The sequence below is a fragment of the Musa acuminata genome, chromosome BXJ3-9 (genome assembly GCF_036884655.1).
Source record: "Musa acuminata AAA Group cultivar baxijiao chromosome BXJ3-9, Cavendish_Baxijiao_AAA, whole genome shotgun sequence".
Lineage (NCBI taxonomy): Eukaryota > Viridiplantae > Streptophyta > Magnoliopsida > Zingiberales > Musaceae > Musa > Musa acuminata.
Window position 1 is genome coordinate 1229358 of NC_088357.1, and position 25247 is coordinate 1254604.

Here is a 25247-nt window from a genome sequence, read left to right on the forward strand (position 1 = left end):
TAACCACCACAGGCAGCGCAGTAACAAACAACAAATAATAATATAGATTTCTGAAAAGAACTACATGCATCACAAGAAATGGTAGGATAAATATTTTGAGAGTACATCAACTAGCGTCAGATAAGGAACATGCTGCTCATTCCATGGGTACATCTCAAAGAAGATTTGGATTGGCAAACAAAATGTTCAACTGTATGATGAAATAAGCAAATTTGTCAAAAGAAAAGGGATTCTTGAACATGCGCCTCCTCACACAAATTTTAGTGTCCTAGTCCTTGTACTTCATTGCGGACATTTGAAAGCCAGGCATGTCAAACGATGCAGAAAACTTTTCGACTGCTGCCTTGAGCTCCTCGATGTCCTTGTTGTTCACCAAACCTTTATTGAAGTCCTTCAGCAGCTTTCCATGCTCCTTCTGAATGCTCAAGCAGAGAGTCACAGCCTGGTGAAGGAACTCGGCAATCTGCTCGAAATCCTTTTCAACCAAGCCCCGTGATGTCATGGCAGGAGCGCCTGAAAAATGAGACATAACCGAAGCAGATCTAAATACACTAACAAGGGATAAGTTTCTCATAGACTCGTGCTGCTCAGAGGTAACAGTAATAAAATAGGTCTTAAATCACACAAGACCTAGAATTAATAGAAGATTAGACAGTTGTGACAGCTTGTATTATTTTCAAAAGGAACCCTGATGAAAATTTTCTTATTATATCAGGATGGCATCACACAGAAACTGACAGAGGGATGGAGATTAAAGGGTCTTGTAATCCGATGTTACATATGCGCTTGCCACACACAAGGAATGTATTTGTTTCTGTATTGATAACACTTGGTGCCAAAGTGGCAAATGAAGGCCATAAAACAAATTTCCAGAATTAAAACATTTAGTTCAACTCAAGACAGAATCGATCTAACCTCAAACCAGCTTTTAACTGAGATATGGCTGCATCAAACATACAAGAAGTACTGATTGCTATTTTCCATTTTACCCAAGTATAAAGCAGATAAGCAAAGACGTATACCATCTCAAAATTCTTGATAAAAATTTGACCCTTTTGTCTCATCTACATAATGTTTTGTTCACCAAGAATTCTATCTTTGATTTAATTGAGGAAGAGAATCATCGCCATATACAGGAGTTGTCATATGAATTTAATTGTGTGAACCAGTTTTGTGGAATAAGTTCACTCGACTAGTTAGTTGTGCTCCTGGTACAAAATGCAGAGTTCTAATTTTATCTGCAGGATTACTAACAGGAGAAAGTCTTGGGTGAATTAAGAATGCTGTGTAATAACTACAAATTGTTTAATATCTACTTAAATATGACATTTCTTACATGAGAAACAAGTATGGCAGAATTTTGAATGGATGCTGTCATACTTATTGCTCATGTAAGAAATGTCATATTTAAGAAGATTTTTGAACCGATTCTGCAGAATATTGAAGACGACAAATAAACCTAAAATATCTCTCTGAAAGTTGAAAACCAGCAATTATTTCAGATATTTCACAGATCAACGTCTTCAGAGGCATTAAAAAACTGATGCAAGTAAATCATGCTCCAAAAGGCAGTGTTCTTACCGATACGGACACCACCAGGAGCCAGTGCACTGCTGTCACCGAAAACTGCATTCTTGTTAACAGTAATATTGCAAAGATCACAGAGTTTCTCCACCTTGTTTCCTACAAATATCCAAGGTGAAGGGAAGAAAAATTTAAGAAAAATAAGTAACAGCAAGCTACATTAAAAAAAATGTAATTGGTTGTACCAGTCAAGCCAAGAGGTCGAAGATCCCAGAGGACAAGGTGATTCTCAGTTCCATCTGTCACAAGCTTGTAGCCCTTGCTCATTAGATAATTCCCAAGAGCAACAGCATTGGCCCTGACCTGCTTGGCATATGCTTTGAACCCAGGTGTCATGGCTTGCTTCAAAGCTACAGCCAAAGCAGCAATCTGATGATTGTGAGGACCACCTTGGAGAGCTGGAAACACTGAAAAGTTGATTTTGTCCTCGAAATCGTAAACAGCATCTTCTGGCTGTCCCTTCTTTGGAGGCTTAGGGCCTTTCCTGTAGAAGATCATTCCAGACCTTGGTCCTCTGAGACTCTTATGAGTAGTGGTAGTGACCACATCACAGAACTCAAAGGGGTTTGCAGCTTCCTACATTGGAGAATACCATTCTAATCAATAAAGTGCATCAATGCACACAGGCCAACAGGTAGTTTCTCATCAAAAATAAAAAAATAAAAAAAACTCTGAAACAAGCAACTTCACCATCATTCTAACTTTCAACTATCCTGAGTCGCAAAAGCCCAATCCTAATGATCAGAAAGATAACCTAATAAGAATTATTAAACAACTAAATACTAGATTGTTCCATAAGAATGAATTAAAAAAATGTATTAATACTCATGATCTTTTGTTGCATCTACAAAATGAAGGAATATGCATCTCAACCAACAAAGCACCAAAACCAAGTCAAAATTTAAGAGTACATACATATCAGCACTGAATTGTCCATGTGTTCTTACCAACAGCTCTCATATGGATGAAAGAAAAAGTATTAAAAACTGTCTTCATTGTCAATCAACAATCAATAATGATAATAAATTTACCAATTTAGTGATTTTAGCCATCATCAATTAACAAATAATCAGGAATTCAGATCTAGTTATCAACTAATGAGAAGGCTCATAAAAAGAGTATACAGAGTTAGTATACGTAATGCTATCTTTACTGGTAGATCTGTTCCATATAATGTTAGTATGAGTTTTGGATAAAAGCAATCAACAAATAGTAATTTAGATATAGTTACCAATTGATGAATAGGTTCTTGAAAAGAGCATATAAAGCTAGTATATTTAATGCGATCTGAACTTGTAGATCTATTTCACATAATGCAAGCATGTGCGTGGACCAAAAGCAATCAACAAATACTCAAAACCTCAGATCTAGATGCCAACTGATGAATAGGTTCTTGAAAAGCGCATATAAAGGTAGTACGTTTAATGCAATCTACTTGTAGATCTATTCCACACAATGCAAGGGTTCTACCAGATCCATCCATTGAAGACGGATCTATAGAAATCTCAGTGAAAAACCGAACGAAACAACACTCGATCAATCCAAACACCATTCTCCCCGATCCATCAGATCTACCTTACCGACCAAAACGCAGAAATCAATTAGAACTGTTTTCGGAGGCCAAATTGTTATCAAGATCTGATTTTTCGATCGAAACCGATCTTAAGAGAAAAATTAAGACATAGGACGAACAATATCAGCATTCATTACCTGAGCGGCTACGAGGCCACTGATGTGAGCCATATCGCAGAGCAACAAGGCCCCGCACTTGTCGGCGATAGATCTGAACTTTGCGTAGTCCCAATCCCTAGGGTAGGCACTGCCACCGCAGATGATGAGCTTGGGGCGAAAGTCGAGGGCTTTCTCCTCGAGCTTGTCGTAGTCGATGTACCCGGTCACGGGGCTGACCTTGTAGGGGAGGCTCTCGAAGTAAATGGAGGTGGCGGAGATCTTCTTGCCACCGGAGGTGTAGTAGCCGTGAGTGAGGTGTCCGCCGGAGGGAAGGTCGAGGCCCATGATGCGGTCATGGGGGTTGAGGACGGCGGTGTAGGCGGCGAAATTGGCAGGACTGCCAGAGTATGGCTGGACGTTGACGCCCCACTTGGCGGGGTCGAGTTGGTAGGCGGCGAGGGCGCGGGAACGGCAGAGGTTCTCGATGGCGTCGATGTGCTCGTTGCCGCCGTAGTAGCGGTTGCCAGGCATGCCCTCGGAGTACTTGTTAGTGAGAGCGCTGCCGAGGGCCTCGATGACGGCGAAGGAGGTGAAGTTCTCGGAGGCGATGAGCTCGATGCCGTGAGACTGGCGCCGCTTCTCGTGTTCGATGAGGTCGTGGATCTCCGGGTCGACGGCGGAGAGCGGCGAGAGTCCCCATTCGCTCACGGACTCCATGGGTACAGCAGCCGGGGCCGGAATATGAAAGCAAAGATGCCGGACGGGGAGAGGGAAAGGGGGAGAAGGACGATGAGGAAGAAGTCTTCCGAGGGGTAGGGGAGAATGGCGTAAATGACGGTGTGGGAAGGGCGTCGGATTTATAGGAGACGATGTGAGGGTTTGTACCCGCATGATTTGGTTGGTTAGTGTGGCAGGCGAAGAGATGAGGGTTTTGCATCGAATTAAAATTACTCATTATATATATATATATATATATATATATATAATTGCTGTATAATAACCCCCATGTTTTACCTAATGATTTTTTAAAGAAAATAGTAAGATTGTTGAAATCAATTTTCATCATTTTCATTTATTTTTTGAAAAAAAAAGGTTTTCTTTATGATGATAACATGACTCATCAGATCTTGTAATGACCAGAAACTGAGTGATAATAAATTTCTTTAAGGGTTGGTGAGAAGAAGACGTCTGGCCAAACAAAGATCTCACTCGAGTTAGGTGTACACGTTCGAGTCATAGGGGCTAAAAACGTCACTTGCAAATAGAAAATATGATGTACTCTTCTCAAAACTGGCTGTAACAAAAAATATTAAAACACTTTGGTCCTCTCGGTAACAAAAACATAAGACAGTCACGTGAATGGTTTAGGGTTGGTGAGTGGCAACTTTTCCAGCTTAACATGCCCACTGCTCAAAGACCAAAGTGGCATGATTGTCTATTTTATTATTAATTATATATTATCTCATATAATTAATTATTTTTATATTTTTAAAAATATATATTGAGATCTTTATATTTATGAAAATAAAATAATGTTTCTCCATCGATTTTATTGATAAAAATATTATAAAATTTATCATTGAATATGACTCTGTCACATTTTGATTTATCATTGAGTATATATATGATATTTTCGTCAACGGAATGGATAACGTGAGTTACTTTAAATATAGGGATCCAATATAATTTTTAAAATATAAAGATTGAGATGTTAAAGATAATTAATCAAGAAATAAAATATAATAGAATGTTTTTTTTTTAACTACTGTACTTTTGTTTGAGTATGCATTGATTCTTTTCATTGGTTTTATTCACTCGATGGTCATTTAAAATGGACTCATTCCTCCTACCTTCCAATCAACAACCATTTATACTCAAAGATCTAATTTGATCTACAAAAGGAATAGCAAGGCCAAAATAAACTAAATTGGAAGTGAAATATAAAATAGTAATTGAGTTACGTATAAAAACAAATCACTCATAATTGTTTCTTATCAACTACGTCTCTTTTTCAAAAGTTAGCAGGCCACTCTTAAGATGATAAAAAAGCAAGTATGTTCTTATCCTTTTGTTCATTATTACAGGATTTGTAAATCTACCAAGATTAGACGTTAAAATTTCTAAAATTGATGTATGTAATTTTATTTTTGAGATAATTTATATTATGAGATAAAAGATAATAGTTCAGCGAGATAGACGATAGACATCCTCCAATTTACCAAGGAAGTAAATATATGTAGCGTATCATTCAAAGATTATTCATGGACTCAAAGTGTGAATCTATCGAGATTTGATATTTGAATTTTTAAATCTTTAAGTGAAAAAAATTTATGAAAAAAGATATTTGATTCTTTAAGTATCCATGATTATCTCCGATAATAATATTCAGATTTTTTTCTTTCAGATGAAAGAAAGAAAAAAAGCACATATATTTTTATTTTTGAGACAGTTCATATTGTGAGATATAAGGACGATAGACATCCTCCAAATTGTTTGAGGAAGCAAATGCATGTAGCGGTAGGTGTAGGTGTGGGTGTAGTGAGGGGAGGGTCAAAAGCTTAGCACCAACTGAAGAATGAGAAGAAGATGAAGTTAGGTGTAGTAGTTCCAAGTTGTCATCAACACCGGCTTATCTTTGTGGATCTTAATTGATGTAACCTTTCATCTTAGTTGCTTCTTCACCAACTGACTTTTTGCCATTGACTTGCACTCCACCTAATATTGCGTTTGGTCATCCATCAATATGTACCCATAAAATAAATATTACAGATGAGTTTATATATTTTTTCACTATACAATTTAGTTTTATTTATTTTTAACTAATTTTAACAATATTATATTTATTTAAGTGTGTTTAATTTGATACTATATAGTAACTCGAAATTCAATCAAATAAGAACATGAGAATGTATAATAATTAAGATTGATGAAATTTTTTTGACTAATTAAACCATGTAATAAATACTATTAAACATGATGATCCTATTTTTTAAAAAAATACTGTAATTGATATGATGAAATACATATTATAATTCTGTTCGACGACATTATAATTAGATTAATCATGTTTTGATGAAAAAAATATTTTAATAGGAGAATATTTTGATCAATTGAAAAATATTATTTGCCTTCTGGTGCTATTCTAATTTTTTTTTTTGATATTTTTTAAAAATATTTTTTAATTTATATAATAGAGTAATAATCTTTTCAAATCATTGTAAAATTACTTTATCAAATTTTATCTTCATCGTTTACTTAAAAAAATAAAAATTTTAATCAAATAATATTTTCGTCATTTACCTTATGAAAAAAAAATCACAAATGATAATGTGGGCTAATTATATATTACATCATCTAGGAATTTCTATAGTTATGAAAGTGAAATATTAAACTTCATTTACTCTAACGTCGTCGATTTACTAACGGAAGATACAACATATAGGAATGATATGAAAACAATAGATAAAAAGATAATTTTCAATGTTCTAATTACGTTTTCTTTCTTATTAGTTGCCAGTTGTGGTGGTGGGAGATAATAATACCACTGAGGGCCACGGTTGGCTGTTGTGGTTGTAGTCAACGAGAACAACACAATGATCGATGAGAAAGACAGTGGTTAATGAGATCGACGTAAAGTTGTCATTGGAGACGGGCTATGTGGAGTCCTAGAGGTGAAGTTGAGGAACTTCTATGATTTCTTGCGAGGGAGGAGGAGGAAGAGGAGCGACGACGAGAGATGAGGCAAAGAGAGAGGAGGAAGAGAACAAGGACAATGGCTATGTCAATGCAAATGCAGAGCAATGCCACTCTACTCTACATCGCCCTGCATCTATGTCAGCGTTGATGCAGATGTAGAGCGATACTCATCCTTCTTCCCCCTTTTCCCGATCCCTAATCCTTCTTCCCTCTTTCATTGCAGATGCAAAGCGATGCAAAGCAAAAGCCACAAATGCCGAAGCATATGCTAATGCTTTGCATCTACAATGGCACTGCTCAACATCTACGATGGCGCTAATGTAGAGCAGTGCTCATCCTTCTCCCCCCTTTTCTCGATCCCTCATTTTTTTCTCATTTTTATCGCTTTGCATTTACATTGGCGCCAATGCAAATGCAGAGCGATACAAAATAGAAACCATCGATGCCAATGCAGATGTTGACGCTCTACATTTACATCGGTGCCACTCGGCATCTGCATCAATGCTGACAAGATGTAAAGCAATGCTAATCCTTCTTCTTCCTTTCCTTGATCTCTCATCCTTCTTCCCCCTTTTCATCGCTCTATATCTGCATCAACACTTGTCTACATCTATATTGATGCTGACACAAATATAGAACAAAAGCCACATACACCAATACTTTGTATTTACATCGACATAAATGCAGATAGAAGGCATCGCTTTACGTAAATATCATGGATACTAATACTCTGGCATCTGTATCAATTGCATTTATCATTACATAGTGATGCCAACGTAGATACCTCATTTTGGACATTAAAATTATTTTTTATTTATTATTTTTATATATACTAATTTTTTTTTATCTATTTTACCAACGATATTAAATAAATAAAGTTAAATATTTTATTTTTATAATTATAAAAAAAATTAATATAAAATTTTTAATTTTAAAATTTAAAGAATATTAAAAAAAATTAACTAACTGGCCCTCGTAGTATCCATCTCCCTTCGATGCGGGTCGACAATATCATCACTATGCACGTGTCCATCACACTTTGCGTTACGTTAACAAATGCTTTCCTCGGTCACTCATATCCCATTTGGCCCATCTCTTCCGTTGGGCCCACTGCACAGCTCTCGTCATCTCGTCCGTCCGTTCGCCCCGCAGCTTCTCTATATATTCCCCTAAACCCCTCGCTACTTACTCTCACATATTTTCCGCCTCCCTCTCCTTGCCCAACTCCTTCGATTCGTTCCAACGATCGGAGAATGGCGCTGCTGGTGGAGAAGACGTCGACGGGACGCGAGTACAAGGTGAAGGACCTTTCTCAGGCTGACTTCGGCCGCCTCGAGATCGAGCTGGCGGAGGTGGAGATGCCGGGCCTCATGGCGTGCCGCGCCGAGTTCGGGCCCGCCAAACCTTTCGCCGGCGCCCGCATCTCCGGCTCCCTCCACATGACCATCCAGACCGCCGTCCTCATCGAGACCCTCACCGCCCTCGGTGCTGAAGTCCGGTGGTGCTCCTGCAACATCTTCTCCACCCAGGACCACGCCGCTGCCGCCATTGCCCGCGACTCCGCCGCCGTCTTCGCCTGGAAGGGAGAGACCCTCGCCGAGTACTGGTGGTGCACCGAGCGATGCCTCGACTGGGGCCCCAACGGTGGCCCCGACCTCATCGTCGACGACGGCGGTGACGCCACTCTCCTCATCCACGAGGGCGTCAAGGCTGAGGAAGAGTACGAGAAGACCGGCAAGCTGCCCGATCCGGCCTCCACGGACAACGCCGAGTTCCAGATCGTGCTGGGGATCATCCGCGACGGGCTCAAGGTCGACCCCAAGAAGTACCGCAAGATGAAGGAACGCCTCGTCGGCGTGTCGGAGGAGACCACCACTGGCGTCAAGCGACTCTACCAGATGCAGGCCAGCGGCGCCCTGCTCTTCCCCGCCATCAACGTCAACGACTCCGTTACCAAGAGCAAGGTATACTTCATTTTGGATCTTAAAGTTTGGGCTTCAATTTTGTTCTGGAAATTCTCGGATCCATAGGTCTCATTTTGAGCTCCAGATCCAGATCCAGATCAGGATCTGAGGAGGTTGGTTTCCCTGTTACCTTAAAACTAGTTTTGATAGTTTGAACCCAGATCTGCTGTTGTCTCTATCGGCTATATAACCTGGAGTTTATGAATCTGGTCGGTGCCATGCTAATCAACGAAGAGGGCAATAGATCATTAACTAAGATCTTAGACTTCCATATCTTTTTAGATCTGAATCCAGATGAACAGTTTCAATCTTAATTTAACCCTGTAATCATAATCAACCGTTTCAGGTAAAATTTCTTTCTCTTCTGATGCATATATATGTTCGAATTTATATCTCCTTTGACTTGTATTGACTTGAAACTGTGATTTTTTTATCTTCATTTAATTTGATCTAATAATATAAGCTTGAGTCACGAGAATTTAGTATCAATAGTATTTTTCTTGCTATCTTATGCCTTTGCATATTCTTTCGCCTGCGTGGAGATTTGTGACTCCTATTTTTCTTGGTCTCGTATTGACTGCAGTTTGACAACCTGTATGGATGCCGCCACTCTCTCCCCGATGGCCTCATGAGGGCCACTGATGTTATGATTGCCGGAAAAGTTGCCGTGGTATGCGGCTATGGAGATGTGGGCAAGGGCTGTGCTGCTGCCCTGAAGCAAGCTGGCGCTCGTGTTATTGTTACCGAGATCGACCCCATCTGTGCTCTTCAGGCACTGATGGAGGGCCTCCCTGTTCTCACTCTGGAGGATGTCGTCTCCGAGGCAGATATCTTTGTGACGACAACCGGGAACAAGGACATTATTATGGTTGATCACATGAAGAAGATGAAGAACAATGCCATTGTTTGCAACATTGGCCACTTCGACAATGAGATCGATATGCATGGCCTGGAGACCTACCCGGGCGTCAAGCGCATCACCATCAAGCCCCAGACCGATCGCTGGGTGTTCCCTGAGACCAAGACCGGCATCATCGTGCTTGCCGAGGGGCGGCTTATGAATCTTGGTTGTGCCACTGGGCATCCCAGCTTCGTCATGTCCTGCTCCTTCACCAACCAGGTATGACACCTACTAAATTATTCTTGCTCTCATTTAAACAACTCATCCTGACTAAGTATGCTTGTTTTTGCCTGGGTATGTGTGCTAAATATTAGAAGCTTTGTATTATATATTTGATATTACATGTATGAAAATTACACAAAACTCTCCATTCATGCATGTTCATGAAAATTGCATGCATACCCGAGTTTATTGGTCATTTGCTTGATCATGATACTCCTGATGATGAATTATTTTAGGAGAATTTAGATGTTCCTACAGATCCTTCATGTAGGAATAGAAAGTCTCAATATCTAATGCTTTGTACTCATCATGAGAATGGACCTCAAATGCAACAGAGAATTGGATCATCGTGTGTATACTTAAATGCTCTTGAAAATATCAAAAATCACAATCCATCTAGCATTAACTGGACTAACTATAATCATAATAAAATCATGGCAGGTGATAGCACAACTGGAATTATGGAAGGAAAAGGCGACCGGCAAGTACGAGAAGAAAGTCTATGTGCTACCCAAGCATCTGGATGAGAAGGTGGCAGCGCTTCACCTCGGCAAGCTGGGTGCCAAGCTCACCAAGCTTACACCATCGCAGGCTGATTACATTAGCGTCCCGATCGAAGGACCCTACAAGCCTGCTCACTACAGGTATTAGGGTTGCTTATGCAAGAGACGATGATAATAAATCGGAGCACTGGCATTTTCGACTAGAGTTTGAGCGATGGCTATGTTCGTTTTGCTTTTCACCTTTTGTCTTCCCATCTTTGCTGGTTCACCTATGGACGTGTGTTCCATTTGGAAGTAATGAGAAATGCTGATGGCATTTTTGGAATAATTTGGCTGATAGTAGTCGGTCGAATGGTCTGATAAACCAGTAATGTTTGCATGGGTACGCACAATCTTAGCTCCCTTCCTTTCTGGAGTCTTATATAAAGTATTTCTATTAATATTTAAGTTTTATATCAACACTAACAAACTTACTGCAATACAAAAACTATGCAAAAAATATAGTATAAGAAAATATTGAAAATAATTTGAGATGGTACAAATGTAGGAAAAAGAAACTAATAATTAGTACATATATACATACTTAGTGTGAAGACAAATTCACATAAGCATCTTAAAAGCTTATCCAATGCTAGATGATAAACCTAAATCCCACAGAATTCTGCTATGACTTCCATTATCTCTTGTGCCAATCTAAAATGGAAGAAAGTTCATATCAAAAGACAAAATGAATTGTCAACTCATTTGCTAGTTCAAGCATCACAAGCATTTGCACAAGCAAATGTAATAGGCAGTATATAGAGGGAAAAAAGAATTAAAGAGTACCATTTGTTGTGAGATGTGATGACAAATTCCTTGTTTATGCAGAAAGATCACTACCCAGACCTGTAAAATGACCATGGAGTGAAGTCTTGACAAGTTAAGTTGATGCAATCATGTGAATGCAAAGTCTGCATTCTGCTTTCTTTGAACTCTGGATAGGGAATACCGATATTTTCATCTAAAAAAGAAATCTGGAACAAGTATACATTCAGTCCTATCTGCATTTCATAAATCAACAAACGGTAATAAAACATTAATTTATATCAAAATCTCATCACTTTCTAAGAATGAAAAACCCTAATCTTCTTCGTGTCTCATAGATCGACCAATCTGTATTATGGCCCAAAGGAATTTAAATAGGAAAAGAAACATGTACAAGACTGGTTCTGCAGATTTACTCTCTGTGCTTCATTCAGATTGGTAGAACAAAGAAGGTTCTAAACCTGAAGCAGCAACAAGCTTATGACAAGTTGAAGCAAAATAAATTAAATAAAATCCGTAGAAGATTTACGATCAACATAAGACACAGTAAGTAGCTTTTGTGATAAACCAACTTGAAATATCTTGAAAAAATAGAAAACAAAGAAAAAAGAGGAAAAGGACTTTCTAAACTTGGCCCCTAAAATATCAATGAGATCAAGGAGTTTAACATAATAAGCAATATTAATAAACAGATGCAGGATGCTCCTACATCTGACACCACCGAACTGATGTCGCAAAAATGCAAATGCATCGACTCGATCCAACAGGCACATGATCTGAGAAGTTTCTCCTGCTATAATTAAAGAAGAAATAGCATCAAGATGAGAGGGTTCGCATGATTCGGAGAATGACAGAAATTCTTTCCACAACATGAGCGCTGCACAGGATCATCAAAAGAAATATCAAGTAGCAGCAAAAAATAAAATCCTAGATCTAGTGCAACTATTTAAATACTAAATTCTTCTACCCAGTAGTATCTTTTAGAATGAAATTAAGAACTCGAAAACCAACTGATATCACCAACTTCCAGTTGGATACAATTGGAGAAGTAATGTCAGACCATTTACATAGACTAATGTGGAACTTCACATGACATTATAAAGCTAAAATGAGAGAGGAATATACACAAGGATATTGGTCAAAAGAATCACCAGGTGAAAAAGGAAAAACCAGCCAGAAAATGAACAAAGAAACAGGCATGCATTGCAAACTCATGCAGCTACACAGGCATTCAACTCCTAGCAATTTACACAAAAATCATAGAAGCACAAATAAAATTAAAATTTTTAGTATACTTCAATCATCTAGAAATTGGATTATATTATAGAATATACTGATTATAGGCTAGGTCCATACCCAAGTACATAGGAAGAAAGACATGTAAGAAACACATTTATAATTGCAACCAAAGAAATTTTACCACATAAGTTTAGAACTCATGCCATTAAAATATTACAGCTATTGAGATCAAGATGCAAAAGAATGGCTGTGCAGAATGCAGATGTGTAGAGTTGGACAGAAGTCACCGATATCGTTGGAACCTATGACAAACCACATCTATTTTAATATTCTTCAACATTGCTGCTCCTGGCTTGTCATAGTCATGTGGAAATTATACTGCAACAATCCACATTTGCTTGGAAGGTTTTGACCCATGAAAATATAGAAGGCTTACAATATCAAGATGATAAAGCTCGGAGGGTAACATCTTAAATTTTCTCTGATCTATGCTAACCATCAGAAGAGAACATACCTTGATTGTTAATTGAAGTTTCTGCTACAAACAGTTTATTACTGGAATCAAAAGAAACCCCAAACATCACATCCAGACAAAGAGAACTCTGCCCTCAGACTAGCAAACAAAACTTCCCATTTTATAACGTATTTTTCAAACTTGAAAGTTGAAAAAATGGTTGTGCTAGCTTAAAAGCAATAACAGGATGAAACTTATAAGGTATAGGAGAAAGTTTTAGCACAAAGCACTATAAAAAACTTTGGATCATGCACCTTCATTCCATTTCCTGCACATCAATGGTCTAAAATTATATTAATTGACTCCTGTATGGCAAATAATGTATCAATCTACAATATCTAGCTATACGCTGGACAAAAATGTTAATTAGCATCCACTAATATAGAAGGCCCCATAAATTGTCACCCATTATAAGGTAATGATGAACCAAAATATAAAATCCTAATGGAAAAGAAGGGTGAGAATTACAAAATTCATAGAAAATAGATTGCATAAAAAGATTGGTGGAAGTAAGAAACTCATTAATGACTTTCATGTCTTGGTCCTTTTATCTTCAACCTACTAACACTTTGTCCTGGAATGAGTCTTACGAAGCTATTCATCAGTTGGATAGTTGAAGTCCTCCCAGGATCCACAGTTTACAACCAAGTTTTAGTTCAATTCTCTTATCCATGCACGAACGAGAACAAACAGGTAGAAAAACAGCGAGAGCATAAAACAACCTGCTGGCTCTTGGTCTTGATAAAATGCTTAAGACATTGGTGTTGCAGCAAAACAGTCTTTTTAATATCATGTTGACATGCGGATAACAACAGTTGTAGCAGTACACATGCTCTCAGATTGTTAACATATGCTCTTACTGATAAGGCCTGTGATTGTTAACCCAGCAACATTACACACAATGACTATAAGATGACCAGACTAAAACCAAAAGCTCCTTTCCTTATTCTTTACTATTTCCTGAAAAATCAAAGAAAAAAATTAAGTTTCAAGAAGTTTCCAACTCAATGAGCAGTTCCTCTTATCAAGATGAACAATAAAATAAACCAAAGCCTAGGGAAATGGAATATTATTCCATCAAATAGCAGAAATATTTTTTCATGTAACATTGAACGGAGAAAGCCCCACATAAAAACCACAAAATAACATTGAACTACAGCTCTGGCAGCAAACAAAATGCAAAAAACAGAACCAAAAGGTCTAGAAAAAATATACAAATATACACACATCAAAATGAGAGAGACCCCCTGTATGAGGCTCCCATACTGGGGGGAAAACACAATTAAAGACCTTGAAGTTGGAGATAAAAGGACACAAAAAACCAAAAACAAGCTCTTGATGCAAAATCAGTAAATAGGATGGAATGGAGAAAAAGTCCAGGCAATTGGCTCTTGCAAAGGGAAAGAAGACAATGATAATTGTGATTTGGGTCAAAAGTCGGTAAGTGTATGGGCAACATCAACATGGGCACCTGCAAGAACAACACAGCGGAGATCACGAGCTGTAAGAGGCCACACAATCTAATACGGAATAGCCATCGATTTTGTTATCTGTTCAATTAGACATTCTGTCCCAGTTTGTATCTTCCATCAACTCATTAAGGGGCATTTTAAGATAAACAGACTCTGTACGTACTTTTGAATTTACAAGGGTGATGTAGAAATCTGCCTCCAATTGTATCACTACAGAGTTGAACCATATCATTCACCTTAAAGTCGATGCCTTTCTTGCTGCCTCCACTTTTATCACTATAGTCAAATTGTATCATGATGATACAATCATCTACCTAAAAATGCTGCCTTTGTTATTTTTATCTTCTCCACTTTTATAACTACAGATACAAATTATATCAATACCTCCTTTATGCGGTCAACTAATATGCTAATAGGTTGATGCCAATTGCGATTGACCGAGGAGTTGTTATTAATATTTCCAGACTCATCTTTAATACCTCTATACACACTGTTCATTTTATCTTAAGTTGTCTGAGGCCGCTATCTTAGAGAGGGTGCCAGTTCTTGAAGGTAAGATTTTTCAGAAGTGACTTACCACTAAATTTGAAAGTTACTTTGGAAAGTGCCTCATCCAGAAAGTGGCACTTTTTTTTATTTCACCACTCAAGGATAACTAAGCAGACTCTGGTGTGATATAACAAGAATGGTCAATATATCCTATAAAGAGGAACTATGGGATGTATTCAAGTTCAGAAGATGATAACATAAGGCAAACATAACATAAGCCAAATACCAAGTGAAAACAGATAGCATTTTAGCATGCTAATCATCAACATTTCATGCCAATGATGGACAGAATTTCAAAGACAATTATGATAGAGTATCATTTGAAGATGAATACATTTCTCATATATGTACTATTTTCATAGTCTCCATTACTATGTTAGCATACATCAAGGCATAACAACTACATCATGCTCAATATATATCAGGTGAAGAATTTATTCTGTAACTACAAGTAACACAAGTATTCTGACTGTAAATGATCAGGTTTAATCCATGATACAAATACAATAAGTGCTCACTCTATGGGAAAAACCAAAGTTTTAGATTTTCCATATGCATTCATTTTCTGTGTCTCTCCTCGTTTTGCTCACCACGAGGATATGCCCTTAAACCAGAGCTTGCCTCTTCATTGTCTGATGATCCTGGCCTTTCAGTTAGGAACTGCTCCCAGAACATATCATTAACTCTAACTGCAGGAACCGCAGGTGTTTCATTACTAGTCGTTGGAGCCTCTTGCAAAGGTGCAGCTCTTGCACCAGCAGAGATCAGCGTGTTGAGTTCATTTTCCTTAGTTGTGACAATATTGTTCATCTCTGTCGAATTGGCTTCCTCTTGATTCACTGCATCTGGTATCCTACTTGAATAGTCACTTCTATCTATTTGCATTGCAGATGATGCAAGTGTCAGACTCAAATGGCATGGAAAGATCCCATCCCCATCATCCGCTGTCTTTGGAAACAAAAGATTCTTCGTTGGACAAATGGATGCTCCTGTATCGCAAAGCTCCAGCGTCTCAGGTGCCAAAGTAAGGGACTCTATTGTACAATGACTACGGTTGATTTGCTTTGGACGAGAGCTGCAAGTATCTTCATTGGAGCTCTGAGTGCTTGCCATGACCACATTGCTGTCTAAATAGGCAGAGCACAGTTCTAATCTCAATTTATCACAAAAATCCTGATTGAGTGCATGGCCGAATTCAAACTTGGATGTGCTGCAATGGTCATCGCATAAGCTGTTCTCCGAATTCTCCTGGCAGTGATCTGCACCAAGTGGCAATCTCCTCTTCTTATGGATCACCGAGAAGTCGATCGACGAGGATGACACCATCTTCACAAGATTCTCCATCAACCGAGGGTTCTGCATGACACGCTGCAAGAAGGCAACCATCTTGAGTTGCCGCTTTTCCATATCTGCTACTCTCCGCTCGACATCACCAAGCTGAATCTTAGTCCCTGAGTGCAGCTGTTCAAACTTCTGGACAGCCATCTGGAGGCTGGCTTTCTCCCTTTTGAGCCGATCAATCTCCTCCTCCAAAGCAATCCTCTCGGAATCAGCAAGACCACCACCCGGCGGGCGGCTGTGGCTGTGGATGGGCTTGCGTCTATAGATGTTCTTGAGCAGGTGTTTCTGCCCCTTGATAAAATCCTCATTTGCAAACTCCCACCTCTCCGAATCAATCTTTCGGAACCCCTGCATCAACAGATTCGGTATGAACCTCAGATTCAGAATCTAGTAAGCACGAAGGTGAGAAATTTCCCAAAACGCCTGCACAAACGTTAATACTTGTTGACCTCGTTCTCCGTTCATCTCACAAACACATAATCAAACTCCTAAAATCATATGCCAAAATCAGATTTTGTGCTCGATTTTAGGTAATTCGCACTAGAACCAACAAAAAACGCAGCAGCAGATTCTACAAAATCAAGCAATCAAGGTGTCATGATTTCGGGGAATCTCTTTCGCTTACGTAAGTATTGAGCTGGCGGATGAAGCTGGAGAAGTTGTTGTGCTTGAAGTAGGTAGGGAGGAGGTGGGCGGCGAAGTCGGGAGGATTCCAGACGACGAAGCTATTCATGGAAGGACTCCACGAGACGACGTCGTTGGTGGAGGCGTCGTCCACCATCTCGTACGTCTTGAGGAGGAAAGGAGCAGGGCCACCGGCGCTGCCGCCGTGCTCACCGACTTCCGTTTCCATCCTTCCTTCAGTCCTCTTCCAGGATGGTGGAGATGGTTGGTGAAGACTCGGGAGGGTGGAAGTGGACTTCGTTGGTGCGAGTTAGAAAAACTGCTCCTCCATCCAATATATTAATCCGATTCCGTCCGAGCTTACAATTGGACTTCATTGGGCTTTGGGTGGGCGGGCTTTCGATTGGACTTCATTGGCCTTCTCGACATCCATCTGTTGATTTTAGATTACTATATATATATATATAATCTTCTTTTTATTATATAATATATATATATATATAATTTTTGAACGAGAAACTATCAAACTAAATCACTTGTTTTGATAACAAACGTGTTCTTTGGTATTATTCTTCAAGAAGATTTATTTACGTGATGATACTCTTTTTGTCGTCATCGAATGTTACTCTTTTTGTCATCATCGAACGTCAAAATTTCATCGATGATTGATAGTATTAGAGTTCATGATATCTTTATATCTTAGAGTAAATGTGTCTTTGGATACTTATATGCGAAGGAAAGAAGCTACGAAAATTATGGATAATTTGTTGTATAAAATACTGGAGGAAGGATTTTACAAAATACTTTGGGTGTTCTTGAATTTATATTAAAATATAAATTAAAAATAAATAAATTTATAGGTTTTTTGTTTCTTCCTTGTATCGTTGGTCTCCTGATCTCAAAAAGAATATTAGCAAACTCCATGGACATCATCAGATCGTGGAGATTTATTGTCAGCACATAGAACAAACGTTTCAGAATAAACGCTTACAGAACTACGACACCTGAAGCTTCAACAACTACAAAGAGACCGGCTGTAGCAAACACGAGGAGCGGCAGCAGCAATTTCATGTTGGGCAGCGGTAGAGGTCGCGACCGCACTGCCTTCCGCCACGCGTCTGACCCGACTTGCCGTTGCAGTTGTAACTCCGGCCACTGCTTGTTACACAGCCTGGGTGATTCTGGTCGAGAGCTCCATAATCAAGGTACGTACTCCCGCCAGCAAGCAGCCTTCTGTTGATCTCCGAGTCCAACTCAAACGCCGAGTCTTCTTCTTCCTCCTCCACTCGGCATCCACGGCCTCCCGTGTCGTTGCAGGTCGAGCGTGCAGCAGCGCCGGAGACGTCCCACGGCAGGACGTCGGCCAAAAGGACCGACGCACACAGCAGGAACAAGTATGGCCGGCGCATCTTCCTCTCCCTTGGTTTCTGGCCATCTGCTCCTCCGAGCTCTAAATAGCCGAAGCCGAGATGGGGGGATGTAGCCGTCGAGGATTGCACAGGACGTGTATTCTACATAGCCATCCAGCTAGGATTGCATGCGACATGTATTTTACGGCTTAGATTCTGGAGATACAAATGCACGTGATGGGTCGGACCATTTTTTCGTTCAAATAAATTTGATTAATTCAGAGGATATTTTTCTATCATCTCAAATATTTTTATTTCGAATTTCTAAATCCTTCACGGAAGGAAATGAGTGGAGAAATCAAACTAGATTTCATCTATCAATAAATAATAAATTAGATGTTGAGTCCGAGCAAATTGATAGTTATTTTTTTATTATTTTTTTCTTCTTTGTTTTCTCCTCTATTTTCCAATCAAATTTCCTAATGTCGTCCAACAAAAACATGACTCTTTAATTTTTAGAAGATAATTCTTTGTGCCTCCTATTCATAAATTCAATTAAATCTTTAATATATTTTTTCTACTCATATAATTTAATATATAAAATTTATTCCATAAACATTACCTCATCTTTTGTGTCGTTTTATATTTTAACTTTATTTTTCTTCTGTTTGTCTTCATCATTGTCAATATATTTCTTAACCAGAATCAAAATACAGGTTGCAAAGTGGGTGATTGGGAGTACTCTTTTAGCCTTCTCGCCACCCCCACTGAGAAGATGACGAATGTACACTAAATCATCCATGAGAGACTGTTTGGTCCGTCTATGCGGAAACTAAATTAAATCGAATATAGTGTAAGAAAATAACAAAAAAATTATGCTTGAAATATAAGGAAAAAGTTATAGTGATAGAAATCTAAAATCATATTAAACATATAACGACAATCTCATCCTCGTGAGAATAATTATGATATCGATATCTCAAAGAGGACTCGATACTTTATTTGTATAAAAAAAAACCAAATAAGTGATTATTTTAGATCTTTAATCACTCAAGATACTAATTTACTCATCATAAAATAGTGAAACACCAGAAAGAACATTAAACCGATCGACGAGCAAGAGTGGAATCGAAATGAAAAAGGTGAGGAAGGAAAGATGCAATAGAGGGGGAGTGATGCGAACGATCGAATAGCATTCCCAATGACTCAACGCAAGTCAATCGTCGGTGGAGTTCGTGTCACGTGGGTGATTTGGGGGAGTCACGTCAGTCACATCGGCCCTACAATAATTCATTAAAGCATGATCTTGTGTTAGTGTCACGAGGCCACATTCCAACTGTATTGGTTGATCCGTAAAAGGTGATCTATCTATAAAGGAAATACCAAATGCTAAAGGGAGTTTGGAAGGATAGGATTGAGACGAAACGGCAAAAATCAAACGAGGTTAGTCCACATCGAAAACGAGACATTAGAGCGATCAAGATTTCTTTGTTTCTCGGGGGAATCCCCATCTTACTCAGGTATAAATTAAGGATGGGATAAATACTTCCTCCAATCCGTTCTAAATCTACGTCACTTTAGATCAACTGAATCACGATAAAACGATCCAATAACATCATTTAGTCGCTTTGACTAGTAGCTTTAGGTCAATTGAATCACGATAAAACGATCCAATAACATCATTTAGTCGCTTTGACTAGTAGCTTTAGGTCAATTGAATCACGATAAAACGATCCAATAACATCATTTAGTCGCTTTGACTAGTAGCTTTAGGTCAATTGAATCACAACAAAATGATCCAATAACACCATTTACATTAGTATTAAATATTAATAATTTGGGATGAGATAAATTCATTCTCCAATCCAATCGAAGTTCTAAATCTACGTCACTTTGACTAGTACCTTCAAGTCAATCGAATCATGATAAAAACGATCCAATAACATCATTTACATTAGTATTAAATGTTAACAATTTGATCCCTTCGAATAAATTTTATTAGAAAAATATTCATCTTAAACCAACATAAATAGGGTAATTATTATCAATAAAAGTCTTTAGTTAGGTTCTAGTCATTATATTAAATGGCATACGCAAATGCACTAACTAAATCATATGTTTTAACTGGTTCAGGAACTAATCACTTTTTTTTATTGGGAGGGATGAATTCTAAAAAATATATCCAAAAATTAATCAAAAAATATATTAAAAAATCAACACAAGATTTAACATGATTCCATAACTTTCACTTATATGGAGAAAACTAAAAGATAAATTATAAGATCGTTGAGTTCAATCATAATTTTCTTCTATACTCTATCATATAAAGTTAGAAGTACTTTCTCTTTCCAAGTACCATAAAAAGACGCACAAGAATACTAAAGTATTGCTCACATTTTGCTCTCCCTCGTCAAAATAAAACTCTAACTTTTATAGTTTACTTCTTTTTGGAGGACTATGATTCTTTGTCCCTTTAATATATGGACTCACGAAATCTTAAAATACTTATCAATTTTAATATTTTTAAATATTTTATATTCTTGAGATGCTCAAGTCAATGTGTTTGATAGAAATTCAATTGATTTCACTTTTAGCTTGAGACTAAGATTGGTTAAATACGTAGAATCCCGCTGACGATCAATTTTGACCTTAATAAAATCTTAGAAAATAATTATTTTTATATCAAATTATTTATCCTTTCTCATGAGGGTTGACTTACTAGTGGGTAATTTGGCATCGGTCATCCAAATCATATCATTCTAGACATAAAAGATCTGCTCCAGCTATTGATTTCTTACAAAATAAAACATTGCTTCTGGGGAAACAATCAGATAACCGATAATTGAGCTGCTAAGAAAGCTAGAACGAAAAGAGTTTTAATCTCATGGGAAGATTCCTTTCCTTTATCAACTCTCTAATCTTTTAGATCGATCATTTTGTAGGATTGTAATAGTTTAATATATTTTATTTATAAATAAGGAGAGCAGTGACGAAATATGAATGTTACTTTATATTTGCATCAGTGTCAACGCAGTTGTCGAGCGATAAAAGGACCACTCGACACTTGTATCATCAATCCTTTTACCACTCGACATTTACATCAGCACTAACGTATATACAGAGAAACGTCGTACGTTGATGTTGACGTAGATACAGAATAATCCTCATCTCTCACCGTCACTCTCCTCATCCCCAATAGTTACTTACACCCCTAACGAAGCCATCATCCGCCACCACCAACACTATCCATTACCATCAACCGAAACATTAAGATTACTAGTTTATCTTTTATATTATGGTAAATAAATCTAACTATTTTATTTTCATAATTATAAGAATATTAATATAATTCTTTTAAGTGAAAAAACTGAAATACTAAGATAACTAACTATATAGGATATAAAGAATAATATCCAATTAGCCTATGATTCAACTTCAAGGAAGAAACCAATTAATTAATCATCTATGCCAGCCTCATACACCACGTAACCATGCAAATGACGTGGTGGGAGCTTTGCACTATAGGCTCAGGCAATATGAACCCGTACGGATCAAATTACACATATAAGACTTATGTTGCATTTTCTACATCTACATTGCATGAATCGCTAACATAACTAGCATGTGGATACAACCAATTCACGGTACATATTGCTACACTTATGTTGTTTGAGGTTACAACAATCTTTTTTTCTACTTGTGATACAAACATGGAGAAGATACCAGTCGAGAAACGTTTCAGATGTTGCATCGATCGTAGCCAGCGAACCATGAACTGGGATTTGTGTCCTTGGAAAAGTCAGCATCATCTCTGTTGCAGAAAGGCTCGAATTCCTCTCTCCATCTCTGATCAGTGAGACTCTCGCCTCCGGTTTTAGCGTCGTTGGACACCGTATCCGTGAGAGCTTCCCTGGGCAATCGTGACTCTGCAAGAAGCTGATTTAGCAAAGAAATCTCTGTGTCATAGTTCTTCTTCAAGTTATCAATCTCCTGGTATTCTAGGAAAAACCAAGTAAAACAAGCTATGTTGCGGTGGATAGGAAAATAAATGACTTCCGATAGGACATGTTATGGAGGGAGGATGTCAACTTCCCTCGTTTGTCGACCAACCCGTATGAATAGTTAAATCCCCAATAATATGATAATTGTAATCATGATAAAATATGTTGAATCTTGAATTTTGATGATGAAACGAATTGATGTGATCTAATATGAGTTTTGAGAGAAGCTTCGATCATGAAGAGACAATTAAAGCAAGAAAAATGGATCGGAGTGAAAAATGTCAGAAGATTGAACGTCGAGCCAGAGGAACGATCGACGTATCGACAAAAGACTTCGGACTGATGTATCAATGTATTAGCAAAATGGCGACGCTGCCACCATGCACACCGACTTTCGTTTCCGTTCTTCCTCCAAACCTCTTCTAGGATGGTAGAGATAGTTGGTGAAGACTCGGGAGGGTGAAAATGGACTTTGTTGGTGCGAGATAGAAAAACTGCTCCTCCGGCCAATATATTAATCTGATTTCGTCCGAGCTTTCATTTGGGTTGGGTTCCACGGATTTGGGTGGGCGGGCTTTGGATTGGACTTCATTAGCCTTCTCGACATCTATCTTTTCATTTTAGATTACTATATATATATATATATATATATAATTTTTGAACGAGAAACTATCAAACCAAATCACTTGTTTTGATAATAAATGTGCTCTTTTGTATTATTCTTCAAGAAGATTTTTTTATGATACTCTCTTTGTCCTCATCAAACGTTCAACTTTCACCGATGATTATTGAAGTATGAATTAGATGATTGATAGTGTTAGAGTTCATGATATCTTTATATCTTAAGAGTAAATGTCTTTTGGAGACTTATATGCGAAGGAAAGAAGCTACGAAAATTATGGATAATTTGTTCTATAAAATACTGGAGGAAGAATTTTATGAAATTCTTTGGGTGTTCTTGAATTTCTATTAAAGTATAAATTAAATAAATTTATAGGTTTTTTTTTCCTTCCTTGTATCGTTGGTCTCCTGATCTCAAAAAGAATATTAGCAAACTCCATGGACATCATCAGATCATGGAGATTTATTGTCAGCACATAGAACAAACGTTTCAGAATAAACGCTTACAGAACTACGACACCTGAAGCTTCGACAACTACAAAGAGACCTGCTGTAGCAAACACGAGGAGCGGCAGCAGCAATTTCATGGTGAGCAGCGGTAGAGGTGGAAACCGCACTCCCTTCCGCCGCCCTTTTGACCCGACTTGCCGTTGCAGTTGTAACCCCCGCCATTGCTGCTTCCACAGACTGCGTGATCCCGGTTGAGAGCTCCCTTAGTAATGTGCTGATTCGCGCCTGCAAGCAGCCTTCTGTTGATCTCCGAGTCCAACTCAAACGCCAAGTCTTCTTCTTCCTCCACCACTCGGCATCCACGGCCTTCCGTCTCGTTGCAGGTCGAGCGTGCAGCAGCGCCGGAGACGTCCCACGGCAGGACGTCGGCCAAAAGGACCGACGCACACAGCAGGAACAAGTATGGCTGGCGCATCTTCCTCTCCCTTGGTTTCTGGCCATCTGCTCCTCTGAGCTCTAAATAGCCGAAGCCGAGACGGGTGGGATGTAGCCGTCGAGGATTGCACAGGACGTGTATTCCACAGCTCAGATCCGTGGGACGAAGCCATCCAGCTACGATCACAGGCGACGTGTAATTTACGGCTCAGATTCGTGAGATACAAATGCACGTGATGGGTGGGACCATTTTTTCGTTTAAATAAATTTGATTAATTCAGAGGATTTTTTTTTTATCATCTCAAATACTTTTTTATTTCGATTTTCTAAATCCTTCACGGAAGGAAATGAGTGGAGAAATCAAACTAAATTTCATCTATCAATAAAGAATAATTTTTTTATTAAAATTAAATATAAAATAAATCTTCTTTAGAGAACAGATATTAATGAACTGAGTTTGCTTGCCATATATGAGTGGTAGAATAGATTAGATGAGTTTTTTTTTAGTCCGAGAAAATTGATATATTTTTATTTATTATCTTTTTTTTATCATTATCGATTACTTTTTCTTCTTCTTTTTTGCCTCCTCTATTTTCCAATAAAATGTCATAATGTGGTCCAACAAAAACATGTTTCTTTAATTTTTAGAAGACACTGCGACACAATCACGAGCTTAGTCATGGAAACCAGCCACCTCATCCACGTCAACCATTGTACCATTATCTTCTCATTATCACACAAGACAATTCTTCCTACCTCCCATCCATAAATTCATTTAAATATTTAATATATTTTTCTACTAATATAATTTAATATATAAAACTTATTCCATAAACATTACCACATCTTTGTGTCGTTTTATATTTTAACTCTTTTTTTTTATCTTCGTATTCGTCAATATATTTCTTAACAAGAATAAATATTTACGATCATCAAAGATACAATATCAAATATGATATTTTTTAAGAATTAAGAGCTTTTCAAATGGAATGAATATTATTATTATTATTATTATTATTATTATTATTATTATTATTATTATTATTGATGAATCATGACGGTTGTTGAATTGAAGTCATGTTCTTGGATTAACTCTATAAGTCGAATTATGTTTGGCGTCTCAATATTTTCTACTCATAAAAAGCTTTGGTTCGCTGAGAGGAGATAACCTATAATTAGTTTTTGGACGAGGGAAGATACAAGAAATATAGGATATAATAATGATCATATATGTTGATGGTATTCTTTTGTATCAATAAACAATCGTGTAATAATTTTATAAATATTTTTATTAGTATAAAAAAGTT

The 25247-nt window shown here is 37.9% G+C and overlaps 4 protein-coding genes across 5 annotated transcripts; 1 reads left to right on the forward strand and 3 right to left on the reverse strand.

Moving 5' to 3' along the window:
• Nucleotides 1-21: 21 nt before the first annotated feature.
• On the reverse strand, nucleotides 22-4152 carry LOC135649705 (serine hydroxymethyltransferase 4-like). Its single transcript, XM_065168379.1, has 4 exons — nucleotides 3295-4152; nucleotides 1770-2160; nucleotides 1582-1683; nucleotides 22-513 (listed from the first exon to the last, which is right to left on the reverse strand). The coding sequence occupies exons 1-4, from the start codon at nucleotides 4144-4146 to the stop codon at nucleotides 269-271; spliced, it is 1590 nt and encodes a 529-aa protein (XP_065024451.1). The 5' UTR covers nucleotides 4147-4152; the 3' UTR covers nucleotides 22-268.
• A 3979-nt stretch (nucleotides 4153-8131) lies between these two features.
• Nucleotides 8132-10869, forward strand: LOC103996699 (adenosylhomocysteinase). The gene is made up of 3 exons (XM_009417664.3): nucleotides 8132-8915; nucleotides 9499-10035; nucleotides 10480-10869. The coding sequence occupies exons 1-3, from the start codon at nucleotides 8205-8207 to the stop codon at nucleotides 10687-10689; spliced, it is 1458 nt and encodes a 485-aa protein (XP_009415939.2). The 5' UTR covers nucleotides 8132-8204; the 3' UTR covers nucleotides 10690-10869.
• Nucleotides 10870-13475: 2606 nt separating this feature from the next.
• On the reverse strand, nucleotides 13476-17385 carry LOC103996700 (heat stress transcription factor A-5). Of its 2 annotated transcripts, XM_065166811.1 has the most exons (3): nucleotides 17086-17385; nucleotides 15638-16808; nucleotides 13476-14058 (listed from the first exon to the last, which is right to left on the reverse strand). In XM_065166811.1, the coding sequence occupies exons 1-2, from the start codon at nucleotides 17311-17313 to the stop codon at nucleotides 15678-15680; spliced, it is 1359 nt and encodes a 452-aa protein (XP_065022883.1). In that variant the 5' UTR covers nucleotides 17314-17385; the 3' UTR covers nucleotides 13476-14058; nucleotides 15638-15677. The 2 variants fall into 2 exon arrangements, with proteins under 2 accessions (XP_065022883.1, XP_009415941.2); XM_009417666.3 differs by lacking the exon at nucleotides 13476-14058 and having other exon boundaries at nucleotides 15514-16808.
• A 766-nt stretch (nucleotides 17386-18151) lies between these two features.
• LOC103997212 (protein RALF-like 33) lies at nucleotides 18152-18493 on the reverse strand. Its single transcript, XM_009418384.2, has one exon. It carries the CDS (start codon nucleotides 18491-18493, stop codon nucleotides 18152-18154), a length of 342 nt encoding a protein of 113 aa, XP_009416659.2.
• Nucleotides 18494-25247: the final 6754 nt, after the last annotated feature.